Below are 13,611 nucleotides of genomic sequence, written 5' to 3'. Positions count from 1 at the left end.
ACTCATTGGCCTAGGCCTTCCACCAAGTATGGAGAGAACGGATAGATGATGACAACCTTGGTGTCTACCTTCCTTTCTTCCATGGACTTTCCATGCACGATTCATCCAGTAGTACTTGCTGAGCACCTGAATAATGAGTTAAATGATCAGGTATTTATTAAAGATGGAGCCTAACAGCAGCCATGATCACTCATGTAAGAATAAATGAAGGTTACATGAAGGCATAAAGACTTTATGGCAATTGCTTTTCACTTCGCGAATGTTGAATAAAAGTCTAAAGTAGTAGAAACTTGCAAACATTTCATTGGCTACTACAAAGTTGTGGATGATGAAGCAGCTGGAATCTGTGACTTGACTGAGCTGAAGCTGGAGTGAAAATTCCTTAAAGGCATGGCCTATCATGGCGCTGCGGTCATGAGTGGGAAGGATGGCGGTGTCCAAGCAATAATGAAATATAGCGAGGCCCATGATGGGAATTAATGTTACTTCTGGCGACCGCCCTCCTCATTTACCCAATTTAGTACAAGTCCATGCCAATGAATCAAAAAAGAAAAACCGATCCAGCACCAGCGGAAATACAAGGCAATTGTATTACATCATTTAGGCCATCTATAGCTATTTTGTCTCTTCCTACCGACACTGGAACTTGCTGTGACAGAAAGTTCACCAGCAGGAAACACTTTCTCCAAAAGAAGCAACTAATGGTCACCCATCTTCCAGTTCAAAAGCAGAGGATGCCAAATCCCATTCACCCACCCTGAAATCGCTCGCCACCATGAAATGGTCCAGTCGGAGGCAACCATTGTGAGCATTGCTGAGTAATTTTGGGATTGTAATAATGTAATAGTCAGTTTTGCTGATTCAGTGGAGAAGCACAAGCTGGAGGAGATGGCTAACCAGTCGGTCTACATAACGTCAACTGGGAATTGTTGTTTTCTCCCCGTGGTGGAATGTTTCCTTCTGCCTGATGACTTGCGTAGAGCGGCTGGTAGCATTCAAGAGGAGTGATCTGTTCATCGTCCTCGACCAATTCAAGAAGGCAGCTCTGGCATTGGAGGAAATGAGAAGCATACATACATAGAGCCGTGCAGCTCTGGGTGACCCAAAGTTTGGAGGAAGAGGAGGTTGTTCTCAAGATCATTCGGTACAGACAAGTCACCATTTGGCCAGGTGACCTCAACAGCTGAACAGCTCAGCTTGAGTATGAACCCCCCAGCCACACCTGTTCAACACTACCGTGTTCATGTCTATTTTGATGTCAGACAGCGGATGGCAGGTGAAATAAAACTCGATCTGAGCGATACAAGATGTTTACATCTTGCTTGGATTTTTGCCTCGAGACCAGTCTGCTTTCTATCAAAACCTTTCTGAATAAGCTGAATAATTTCCGATTTCAATTTTCAAGTGAACTTGTGGGAGGAAATGATGTCATCTACAGACACTATTGCTCAATATCTTCAGTAGATGTCAGAAAATGAATGCGTCAATGGCTCCTTACCAGACATTTGGAAAGTCTATTCCGACCTTTCTTGACTCTTCCTGTTGGCATCGTGAGTGAAGATGAGATTGTTAAATGTGATCAGAAGGATCACAAATCGCTTGTTCTCGACCAATGAGTCAAATTCGTCTCAAGCCTATGGCTTTGCTCTGCAAGGAGAATGAGATTGTCGAAGTCCTAAATCTTGATGGAGTGATTTCCAAATTTGTAAGTGAGACGACTAGGTGATTCAACTTGTAGTACCGTGTCGGATAACACAATAGGACATTGGCCCAGTTTGTCAATAGTTGGAACGGTTTAGTGTGGAGAACCTGTCGGCTTTATCACAAGAGGACATGTCAATGTTCTCCACATTTCCTCCAAACGGTGTCCCGTATGCTGGCATTCGTTTGTGGACGGTGTCCTCCGCGAAGAGTGGGCGAGCCATCTCCGGCACCATGAAAAAATTACTAATTCCTGCCTCGACTGCAGGTAGCAAGTAGTTTGATCTCCTTGGAGGTTCCTTGACACCTGGTTCCACCACTTACTATGTTGGAGTGCGGTTACTGTCTTGTGTGAACGAACGGTCTTCTTCGGATACGAAGGGCCTCCAGTTGTAATTGAGAACACGAGATTGGGTGTTCTTTTACAAGCATCTGATCTGATCATCAAATCGATGTCAGGTACAAACAATTGCAAGAGATAGAATTGCAAAAGTTATTTTTTGTTTTGTTTTACTCATTGCTTAACATGCATTTTGAATTTGCTCTCCCACAGGATCCCTTCCATCCAGCATGGGGTCTCCAGCACAGCTGCTGCTCTTTGCCGGTCTTCCTTTGCTCTTTGTCATGACAACAGCGCAGCAGTTCCGGGTCAATACCTTCCTGAGTGGTGGGTACATGCTATGAAGAGCCCCAGTATTTGGTCTTCTTCTTCACCATTATATTTATTCAGCATATAACATAATAAAGGTTACAATATCATGTCGTAAGCTCATGGTGTTTTCAAATACTGTACAGTATTGTTTATATTTACTTGGTATTCACCACATGTGAGCCACACTGTGTGCAGTACAAACGAATCCTCTCTCAAAACTTGCAGACGATGCACATAATGACGTGGGAATTAATTAAACTTAACAACCCTAACAATTCGACCAAGCTTCACCCTCAAATCGATGACCGGGTCTTCTTTGATGCCAAGGGGTCAACTGCCAGGTCTCGTTATGACGTTGTTGGTGTTACCCCGTGCACGAGAAGCAAAAACTGTGTTAAGCAATTGGTTCATGTCGGTCGGTTCATCTTATCAGTTTGTGATCGTCAGTTTGTGATCGAAGAACAACGTATTTAAATTGAATGGTATATTTTCAACACTAATCGGAACATGCATAAGAATACAAGTCTGTCGTTTAACTGTACCTTGTGTCAGAATTCATCCCGATCGCACATGCGCAGAGAGGAGTAAAAAAAAAAAAAAAAAAAAAAAAAAAAAACACACACAACAAAAATAGATAATATTTTTGTCTGTCTGTCTGGCAGTTAAACAAGAAAACAAACAAGTACAGATACATTCAAAGTACACCGCCCCCATTACAAATAAATAAATAATATCCTCCAGGGCTCGACATTTTAGGCGATGCCACCGTACGGCTCATAGAGACCGTATTGGGAGGAAGCGGTATACAATAAATTGACTGATTAATTGCGTAATTAAAATAAATAAATAATAATGGTAAAATAATTAATTTATTAATCAATTGGCTAATAGCATACCGAAACCACCAGTGTTTCATCGGAATCTGTAACTTTTCGAAGATTTAATAATTAAGTCGTTAAGCGAATAATTAAATAATTAATCGATTAATTGATGAATCAATAAATCAAAGATACCCTTTACGGCCAAATCACTTGGTCATTGTCATGTCCAAATATCAGCTTCCTAGCTCAAAAGGTGCCTGAGATGTCACAGATGAGAAAGGAAATAAATAGGTACTTAATACATCGATAATAATAAAGTAATTAATCAATTAATTGATTAATAAATACAAAATTTAAACAGCACTTCCTCACTATTGTGCCCAAATCTTAGCTTCCTAGCTTAAGGATGGCTGAGATATCGCCTGGACAAACGAACAACCGGAGTGCAAACTGAGTACTCCCTTTCAGCGTGCGTCATTGCCTGGCCCCCTGCGGTACCCGCCGATGACGTCATGCAGCGCCTGGCGATGAAAGGAGCGGTGCACAATAATTCCAAAGAAGAATCTTACTGTTTTTAAGGACGTTATAAAGGACAGAAACAACAGATACGAAGAACTGATGTAACGTGTTCGAGTGGTTTGATGGACACTGGGTAAAAAGGAGGTAAAATACGTATTTTTTTTTCTACGCCTTTAAACCTCTTTAAACGTTTATTTAAATTGAATTATATATTTGAACACTGTATAACACAAATTACCTTCATAATACTTCCAAGAACCTCCAGTTTTGCAGAACTTCCATTTAAATAAAGGTTCAATGGGTGTTCGTGTATAAGAGTGGGTATTCAGGACTACTTCAGTAGCCAATAAACTTTTGGATTTTTAAAATTCGTATTTGTCCTTCCCCTGTACAGCAGGAGACGGGGTTGTCTGTGTCTGTGTTTCTGTCCTGGCAGTAACTTGTTTTTTACCATTTGAGTTTTGTCATCAAATTTTCACCAAAGCTTCATTATGATGATATGCAGAAGTCAAATTAATAATTTTGTCAAAAGGTCAAAGGTCAGCGTCATATAAAATCGTCAATTTTCATCCGATTGACATGACATTTTAAGAATGTGCATATTGGGACATATAATTGGTTCACCAATCAAAAGCTACAAGCTGATAATTTTTTTAGATCTAAACCTGAAAAGCTTTGATTTTTTTTTTTGAGCATATGGAAGAAGAAGAAGAAGACGTCTGAATACAAATGGACACGGGCAGGCCGAACATCTTATGCAGGTCCTAACCTCTTATGCATGTCCTAACCTCTTATGCAGGTCTGAACCTCTTATGCAGGTCCTAACCTCTTATGCAGGTCTGAACCTCTTATGCAGGTCCTAACCTCTTATGCAGGTCCTAACCTCTTATGCATGTCCTAACCTCTTATGCATGTCCTAACCTCTTATGCAGGTCCTAACCTCTTATGCAGGTCCGAACCTCTTATGCAGGTCCTAATCTGTATTACACGTCCTAACCTCTTATGCAGGTCCTAATCTGTATTACACGTCCTAATCTGTATTACACGTCCTAATCTGTATTACACTGTAAAGTATCTCGACAAACTACGATCAATTGTCGTACGCGTTTATTCACTCTGCCGATCAAGGCCCGATTCACAGCAGCGCCATCCGAGCTCTGGCGTAGGGATACAACCCGGTCCCGGTGTAGGGATACAACGGTGAACATTTGCACTGCATACATGACATCCTCCCCTTTAAGTCCAAAATTACCAAGAGCAAGCAATACGTGCTAGATTTCCAGAATTGACATTTCAAAAGCAACATTTCCAAAACATGTGAAAATATGTGTGCAAACGGTTATGAGAATTATGAAAATACGTGAAAATAGAACATGTGTCAACGTGATAAAAAAAACATCTTCAAAGATTCAACCGGTCGGGTGCTTTTCTCTCACGCATTGAGCGTCGCGGTGTACCAGTGGATACAGAGTCTGAGGTGATTCCTTTGGTCTCCACGAAGGGTGTAGCGTTTGCAGAGGTTTTCGGGGCATCCGAGCCGGCTGGAGCGGCCACGACGATCTCCGGCAGTGGCGGGTCGAACTGTTGTCCTGACTGTGACGATGCTACAGGCTCCATCGACTCACAGTGACGGTAGGTTATGTGGTCCTGATGTCGACGAATTTCGCGGCCGTCCTGCAGGCGAATCACACTGGACAGTGGACCTGGCTTCTCGATGTTGTCCCCCGGTAGCCACGTCGCACCTGCACCAAAATTTCGGGCAAACACTGGATCTGCAATGTTGATACATCGACTGTTGGACGTCTTATCGTGCACCAACTTTTGATTAAGCTGGCTCTGATAAACATTTGATGATATGTCTGGTTTGAGATTGTCAAGTGTCGTTTCATCAATAACTCAGACGGAGCTGCACCGGTTGTTGATTGTGGCGTGATGCGGTATTTGAACAGGAGACGAGACAGCTTTGTTTCCAGGGTTCCCTCCTGAAGTTTCTGCAATCCGGATTTGATGATTCCTACGGATCGTTCGGCCAAGCCATTTGAAGCCTGGTGATGTGGGCTGACAAACTTATGTTTGATGCCGTTCCGACGTGTGAACTCGGCAAACTCGGTACTGGAAAAACACGAACCGTTATCACTCACGATCATCCTGGGCAGACCATGAGTGGCGAAACAGCGTCTGAGTCTTTCGATGACAATGGCTGATGTAGTACCACGCGTCACATAGGCATCAATCCATTTTGTGTGCGCGTCCGTAATTATTAGAATCATGCTGCCGTTAATAGGCCCGGCATAATCGAGATGTTGGTGATGCTACGGTTCGCTGGGCCATTCCCAGGGATGCAGTGGCGCTTTCGCAGGTGTATTCCGGGTGCTCTGGCAGGGGTAACAATGTCGAACATGATGCTCGATATCAGCATCAAGATTCGGCCACCACACATAGTTTCTGGCGAGTGACTTCATCTTCACAATCCCGGGGTGACAGTCATGGATTTCATCCATGACCCTGGAATGCAGATTTTTCGGGATCACGACACGACATCCCCAGAGTAGGCAACCATTTTCCACGCTGAGTTCGTTTTTACGTGCTTCAAAAGCCGCAAAATCTGGGTCACCCTCAGGTAGCAAATGCCATCCAAGCTGTACAGCCTGGACAGTTCTGGACAGAACGGGGTCTCGTCGAGTATGAGTGCGGATCTGGCCGGAATCGACAGCACAATCTTCCAGATGATCCATCAGTGCGATAATGGATCCTGGTGTAGGCAAATCATCAACGGATTCTGGAAGGGGTAACCGACTCATGGCATCTGCATTTGTGATAGACGAACCGGGCTTATAACATATGGTGTAGTCATAAGCAGCGAGAAACATGGACCAGTGGATGATCCTGGGCGGTAGTGTGTCAGATGTCGCCTTAGTTGGACCAAACAGACTGATCAGCGGCTTGTGATCAGTGCGAATCGTGAAATGATGTCCAAGAAGGTACTGGCGAAATTTGCTAACGCCGAAAACGATTCCCAATCCTTCCTCGTCAAGTTGAGAATAGTTCTTCTCTGCCGGGGACAACGTTCTGGATGCAAATGCAACCGGTCTTTCCGTACCATCAGGCATCACGTGTGATAATACACTCCCCACTCCATACCGACAGGCATCACATGTCAGCACAAGATCCTTCTCTGGATCAAAATGAACGAGAACATTGGACGATTTGAGCAGATCCTTAGAGGTCTGGAATGCTGATTGTTCAGTAGACCCCCAGCTCCAGGAGACTCCTTTCCTCAAAAGCCGACAAAGGGGGCCCAAAACGTCGGTCACATTCGGGATGTAACGACCATAGAACTGAAGCAAACCAAGGTATGACTTCAATTCGGTCACGTCTCGTGGAGAAGGAGCATCCTTGATAGCTCGGACTTTCTCATCTGTCGGGTGTAGACCCTCGGCATCAATCGTATGACCCAGGTACGTGACTGATGGCACCATAAACTTGCACTTGTCTCGACGCAAACGTAGGCCGGAGTCCGAAATCTTCTTCAGAACTCTCTCCAGGTTCTGTAGATGTTCCGCGTCCGTACGACCAGTAACCAGAATATCATCCTGGTAACAAACGACGTTGCGTTCGGCGGCAAACAAACTGTCCATGACACGCTGATAAATTCCAGGTGCAGATTTCACTCCAAAACTAAGTCGGTGTTACCTGTACAACCCACGATGCGTGTTGATGGTAAGATACTGTTTCGAATTCTCGTCCAAGCGGAGCTGTAGATAGGCGGATTTGAGATCGAGTTTCGTAAAAGTCTTGCCTCCCATGAGACGAGCATAGAGGTCTTCGATCCTCGGGATTGGATATTTATCCAATGAAGAACACCTGTTCACGGTCATTTTATAATCTCCACATATGCGGATGGACTGGTCCGATTTTATGACCGGAACGATGGGCGCCGCCCATTCGGCATACTGGATTTGCTCGATCTCCATATGATTATAAAATCTCGACGTCCTAATCTGTATTACACGTCCTAATCTGTATTACACGTCCTAACCTCTTATGCAGGTCCTAACCTCCTATGCAGGTCCTAATCTGTATTACACGTCCTAATCTATATTACACGTCCTAACCACTTATGCAGGTCCTAACCTCTTATGCAGGTCCTAACCTCTTATGCAGGTCCTAATCTGTATTACACGTACTAATCTGTATTACACGTCCTAACCTCTTATGCAGGTCTTAACCTCTTATGCAGGTCCTAATCTGTATTACACGTCCTAATCTGTATTACACGTCCTAATCTGTATTACACGTCCTATAGTCCTTGAGCCAACCGGCCATATTTTGAAGTGAATGCTCCGGCGGGGGGAGTAATTCTCATTATGATTTTCCATTAGACCAATGTCTCAAGTGTCAGAAAAGGTGTGATGGACATCTGAGAACGGTAGCTTAGTGCCCGGATGGACGCCATCTTTGAAACCACCCAGCTCGAAAATGCCCATTTGGTGGGGTACATTGTTGCACGTGTATCTGGACTTCTATACTAGCTATCGATGTGCGGTTGACGACTAAATATACGTCCGATGTGTACCGTCTAAATAAAAAATAATATGAAGCATTTTGTTTTAGATTAATTATTATAAAAATCAATTATCGAAAAAAAATCATATATTTTTCAATATTTTATTATTAGACTTGTACTTTTTTTAGTGAAACAACACTGGTATGATTTTCCAAATTATGCATTGTGCTACACCGTTTATCTGTCTATAAAAATAACTCAAAAACTAAAACATATCATCCACCACGAGTTTACAACAAATAAATGTAAAGAGGCATAAAATGACTTAGGCCGCCGCTGGCATTATCTATTCTGACGATAACGCAAGTTAGGAATGTCGTACGGAGAGGATTTTAACACCATACGATATCTAATAAGCAGGCGGAAATTGTTACATAGGAAATCTGCACTTTGGTGGCCATCTTGGATTTCAAAATGGCCGCCAATTATATTAATTATTCATTACTAGAGTTTGGAAAGACGTATGGAGCTGATTTTAACACCATACGATGTATATTCCTAATAAGCAAGCGGAGGTATCATTGAACATGTCATGTTTTAGTCAAATAACACCGGTATGATCTTCCAAATTATACATTTTGCTAAACCGTTTATCTGTCTATAAAGATTTTCAGGCAATTTGGCCTGCATTATAATAGAGAACAACATATGCTATACAATATACAGTGCAGTGCACACAAAGTACCACTTCCGTCACATGTGCACCCTTCGGTCCCGACTGTATTAGCATTCGATAACATCGACAGGCTAGAGGAATCGCTGAGTGGTGGCGGAACATCGCATCGCGTCAACGGTATCATCGTCCAACCGAAGTCGCAGTCGTGTTTGCCGCCCCAACCTCCATCGGCAGTATCCAAAGCAGATAAGAAGCGATCTATCCCGTCATCCAGCGATTTAGTTCCAATATACAGCGGTGGGAAACGAGAGGGCCCACCTGCAATCAAGCCTGCAGATCTTTCTGACACTCTTGCAGGCGCAACATCCCTTGCGCAGCGCCGAAATCACGTATGGATTATGACTCGCATGCTGGAACCATGCGACCAGACAATCAGTTCGTGGACTGGTTTCAACATCATGACTAGAGATCGTGTTCAGGTGACGGAAGATGTAGTGGCTACCTGCCGACTATAAACGCGCCTGCCACAGATATGGCAACAGTGCAAGAAATCCTCAGAGAAGCTCTGAACATCATGTCATCACTTCAGCTTGAGCGTATACCGGTGGTGCTAGACCAGGCACTATTTGCTAAGGCGACCGAAATAGCATGGAAAGATGTCGATCGATATGGAAGAATCGTGCTCATGATGGGGAACTTCCATACCATCTGTAACTTCATGTCGAGCATTGGGAAAATGTTTGGAGATGCAGGCCTTCGGGATGTAGCTGTTGAGTCAGGAGTAATCGCTGAAGGTTCCATCAACAGGGTTCTGGAAGGCAAGCAATACAACCGTGCTGTGCGACTCCACAAGTTGATGTACGAGGCACTAATGCGCATCATTTGGAAGGGCTTCCAGGTGTGGATAGAAAGCAATCATCCTGACAAGGAACCCCAGATTCGAAGCACTGACCTCAAAATTCGCAGCATCAAGGAGGATGTTTGCCACGAGACTCTCGCTGCTGCTCTCGATGATGATTCATGTGTACAGAGCTTTGACATGTTCGCGAAATACCTACATTTTCTGCGAACCAAACATGGAGACCTGGCTCGCTTCTGGATGATGTATATTGATATGGTAGAGACCCTGCTGGGGTTGATTCGTGCGGATAGAGAAGGCGACTGGATGCTTCACTTGGCTTGTGTCAGAAGAGTGATCCCTTGGTGTTTCGCAATGAACAAGGTGAACTATGCTAGATATCTACCAGTGTACTATGCACAGATGACGCAACTCCACGAAACATGCCCCGAGTTGTACAGGCATTTCAATCAAGGCTACTTCTCCGTACAGCTTAGACCAGGGAATCCATTTGCCAGAATCGCTGTTGATCAGACAACAGAAGAAACAGTAAACAAAGATACGCAAACAGCTGGAGGAACACGAGGTTTTAGTCTTCGACAAGGGGCTGTGTCACGATACTATCTAACTGCAGAAAATCGGGCTACTGCACTGAGGCAACTACGAGAAACTATCCTTGTGAATGGCAGCGACACATCTCACGCCAAGCACCCTGACTTGTCTACTTCTCGCATCAAACGTGATGAGTCTGGCGTCACAGCTATCTGTGATCTACTGGAAAATGACGACCAATCCATTCGCCGATGATCCGTCATGTCTTCTCAGTATATCTACCGGAGCGGCTGCGTGGGAGGACGTTTCTAATGACCTACTCAACACCCTGCAAAAGGGGGAAGCGGCGTATCAAAGCTTCCAGAAACGTCTTGAAGAGGGAACAGGCTTTCATGACACATTGAACAAGCTAAACTTGAAGACCTTTGGTAAGATCAAGCAGAAAGTTGTGAAGGGCACAAACAAGGAGATCGTCCTGAGAGCTGACAGACAACTGTTTGCCACCATGATACTCATCGCCAAGACAAGGAACCTCGACATGCAACTTGTCCTTTGTCACCCATACCACTAGGGCCGTTACCATGGTCTTTGGCAAACGTTGATGGGTCAATGAAAAAAACGAACAAAGCTGCACTTGCGAAACACATGGAAGGTCTTGTGGAACCAGCCGAGAACGTTGACAAGCGAAGTGCAACAATAATTGATTCGATGGCTCTCATACAAAAGATGCATGGCGAGAACGACACGTTCGAAGAACTATCTGACCGCATCCTTGCTGCAGCGCTTCACGCTGGTCAAGGCAGTGAGCGCATCGATGTTGTCTTTGACACATACACAGAAGAATCCATCAAAGCAGCTGAGCGTGTGAACCGCGGTTCAAATGAAGGCATCAGTTTCAGCGAGATCAGACCCGCACACAAAATCATGAACTGGCGGCGTCTCCTTGCTTGCAGCCAGACAAAGGAGAAACTGGTTGTGTTTCTGGCGGAGTCGTGGAAACATGAAACAAATCGCGAAAAGCTAGGCAACAGGACACTGTATGTCACCTGTGGTGAAAAATGTGTGGTACTGACCCGCGATAGGTGGAAGTTGGTGCAAGCACTCGAATGTAGCCACGAGGAAGCAGACACGCGTATGTTTCTCCACGCAAAGCACGCCGCTACCCACTACAAGACAATCATCTTAGTGGCAGATGACACCGACGTTCTGATCATCAGTCTTCATCTCAGCAGAACCATCGATAGTCAGCTCTTCATCAGACGAGGAACAAAGGTTCGAGTCAGAATGATCGACGTTGGAAAGTTGGCTGCGGTATTGGGGTCTGGAGTTTGCAGTGCATTGCCAGGGCTTCATGCATGGAGCGGGTGTGACACTGTGAGTGCTCTGGCTAGCCAAGGAAAGATAAAGGCTTTGAAGCTTGTGCAAGCGAATGAGCTGTATCTTCAAGCATTCACAGATCTGGGATCTTCGTGGAATGTACCAACAGACGTCTTCAATAGCATTCAGGCCTTCACGTGTCAGCTGTACGCCAAGAACACGAAGATCGTCGGTGTTAATTCGCTCCGTTATCACATGTTCTGTGCAAAGAAGGGCCAGATCGAATCTGGACAATTGCCGCCTTGTGAAGACTCCTTGATGCAGCATACGCTTAGGGCCAACTATCAGGCGGCTATCTGGCGACGCAGCCTTGAAAACCTACCAGACGTCCCAACACCATCAGCAGGACATGGTTGGGAACTCGATGATGGCGGTTCGCTCACAATCCGATGGATGGCGGGTCTACCAGCTCCAGATGTCGTCTTGAATCTCATCTCATGCACATGCAGAAGGACGTGTCGACCGTCAGATTGCTCCTGCATACTGAATGGGTTGAAGTGCACTGTTGTGTGTAAGCTGCAGGGATGCTCCAACATGGTGCAGGATGATGCTATCGTGGCTCAGGATGCCAATGACTCTGATGGCGACTCTGATGATTAACTTTGTGTGCACTGTATATTGTATAGCATATGTTGTTCTCTATTATAATGCAGGCCAAATTGCCTGAAAATCTTTATAGACAGATAAACGGTTTAGCAAAATGTATAATTTGGAAGATCATACCGGTGTTATTTGACTAAAACATGACATGTTCAATGATACCTCCGCTTGCTTATTAGGAATATACATCGTATGGTGTTAAAATCAGCTCCATACGTCTTTCCAAACTCTAGTAATGAATAATTAATATAATTGGCGGCCATTTTGAAATCCAAGATGGCCACCAAAGTGCAGATTTCCTATGTAACAATTTCCGCCTGCTTATTAGATATCGTATGGTGTTAAAATCCTCTCCGTACGACATTCCTAACTTGCGTTATCGTCAGAATAGATAATGCCAGCGGCGGCCTAAGTCATTTTATGCCTCTTTACATTTATTTGTTGTAAACTCGTGGTGGATGATATGTTTTAGTTTTTGAGTTATTTTTATAGACAGATAAACGGTGTAGCACAATGCATAATTTGGAAAATCATACCAGTGTTGTTTCACTAAAAAAAGTACAAGTCTAATAATAAAATATTGAAAAATATATGATTTTTTTTCGATAATTGATTTTTATAATAATTAATCTAAAACAAAATGCTTCATATTATTTTTTATTTAGACGGTACACATCGGACGTATATTTAGTCGTCAACCGCACATCGATAGCTAGTATAGAAGTCCAGATACACGTGCAACAATGTACCCCACCAAATGGGCATTTTCGAGCTGGGTGGTTTCAAAGATGGCGTCCATCCGGGCACTAAGCTACCGTTCTCAGATGTCCATCACACCTTTTCTGACACTTGAGACATTGGTCTAATGGAAAATCATAATGAGAATTACTCCCCCCGCCGGAGCATTACTTTTGGTCTGGCTCAAGGACTACTAATCTGTATTACACGTCCTAACCTCTTATGCAGGTCCTAACCTCCTATGCAGGTCCTAACCTCTTATGCAGGTCCTAACCTCTTATGCAGGTCCTAACCTCTTATGCAGGTCCTAACCTCCTATGCAGGTCCTAATCTGTATTACACGTCCTAACCTCTTATGCAGGTCCTAACCTCTTATGCAGGTCCTAACCTCTTATGCAGGTCCTAATCTGTATTACACGTCCTAATCTGTATTCCACATCCTAACCTCTTATGCAGGTCCTAATCTGTATTACACGTCCTAATCTGTATTACACGTCCTAACCTCTTGTGCAGGTCCGAACCTCTTATGCAGGTCCTAATCTGTATTACACGTCCTAACCTCTTATGCAGGTCCTAACCTGTATTACACGTCCTAACCTGTATTACACGTCCTAACCTCTTATGCAGGTC

At 44.1% G+C, this 13,611-nt stretch overlaps 1 protein-coding gene across 3 annotated transcripts in view; it reads left to right on the top strand.

Annotated features, from left to right (window-relative positions):
- COL6A1 (collagen type VI alpha 1 chain) overlaps positions 1 to 13,611 on the top strand; it is a 104,902-nt gene that overhangs the window by 6,443 nt on the left and 84,848 nt on the right. For all 3 annotated transcript variants that reach the window (XM_078786099.1, XM_068126086.2, XM_068126085.2), the window contains exon 2: positions 2,255 to 2,368. In XM_078786099.1, coding sequence (XP_078642225.1) covers positions 2,272 to 2,368 — 97 coding nt within the window. In that variant the 5' untranslated portion in view covers positions 2,255 to 2,271. The remainder of the gene's footprint in view (positions 1 to 2,254; positions 2,369 to 13,611) is intronic.

This window comes from Myxine glutinosa, chromosome 10 (genome assembly GCF_964187855.1).
Source record: "Myxine glutinosa chromosome 10, kmMyxGlut1.1, whole genome shotgun sequence".
Taxonomy (NCBI): domain Eukaryota; kingdom Metazoa; phylum Chordata; class Myxini; order Myxiniformes; family Myxinidae; genus Myxine; species Myxine glutinosa.
Note: the sequence above shows the minus strand (reverse complement) of the source record. Positions and strands in the feature narration are given on the sequence as shown.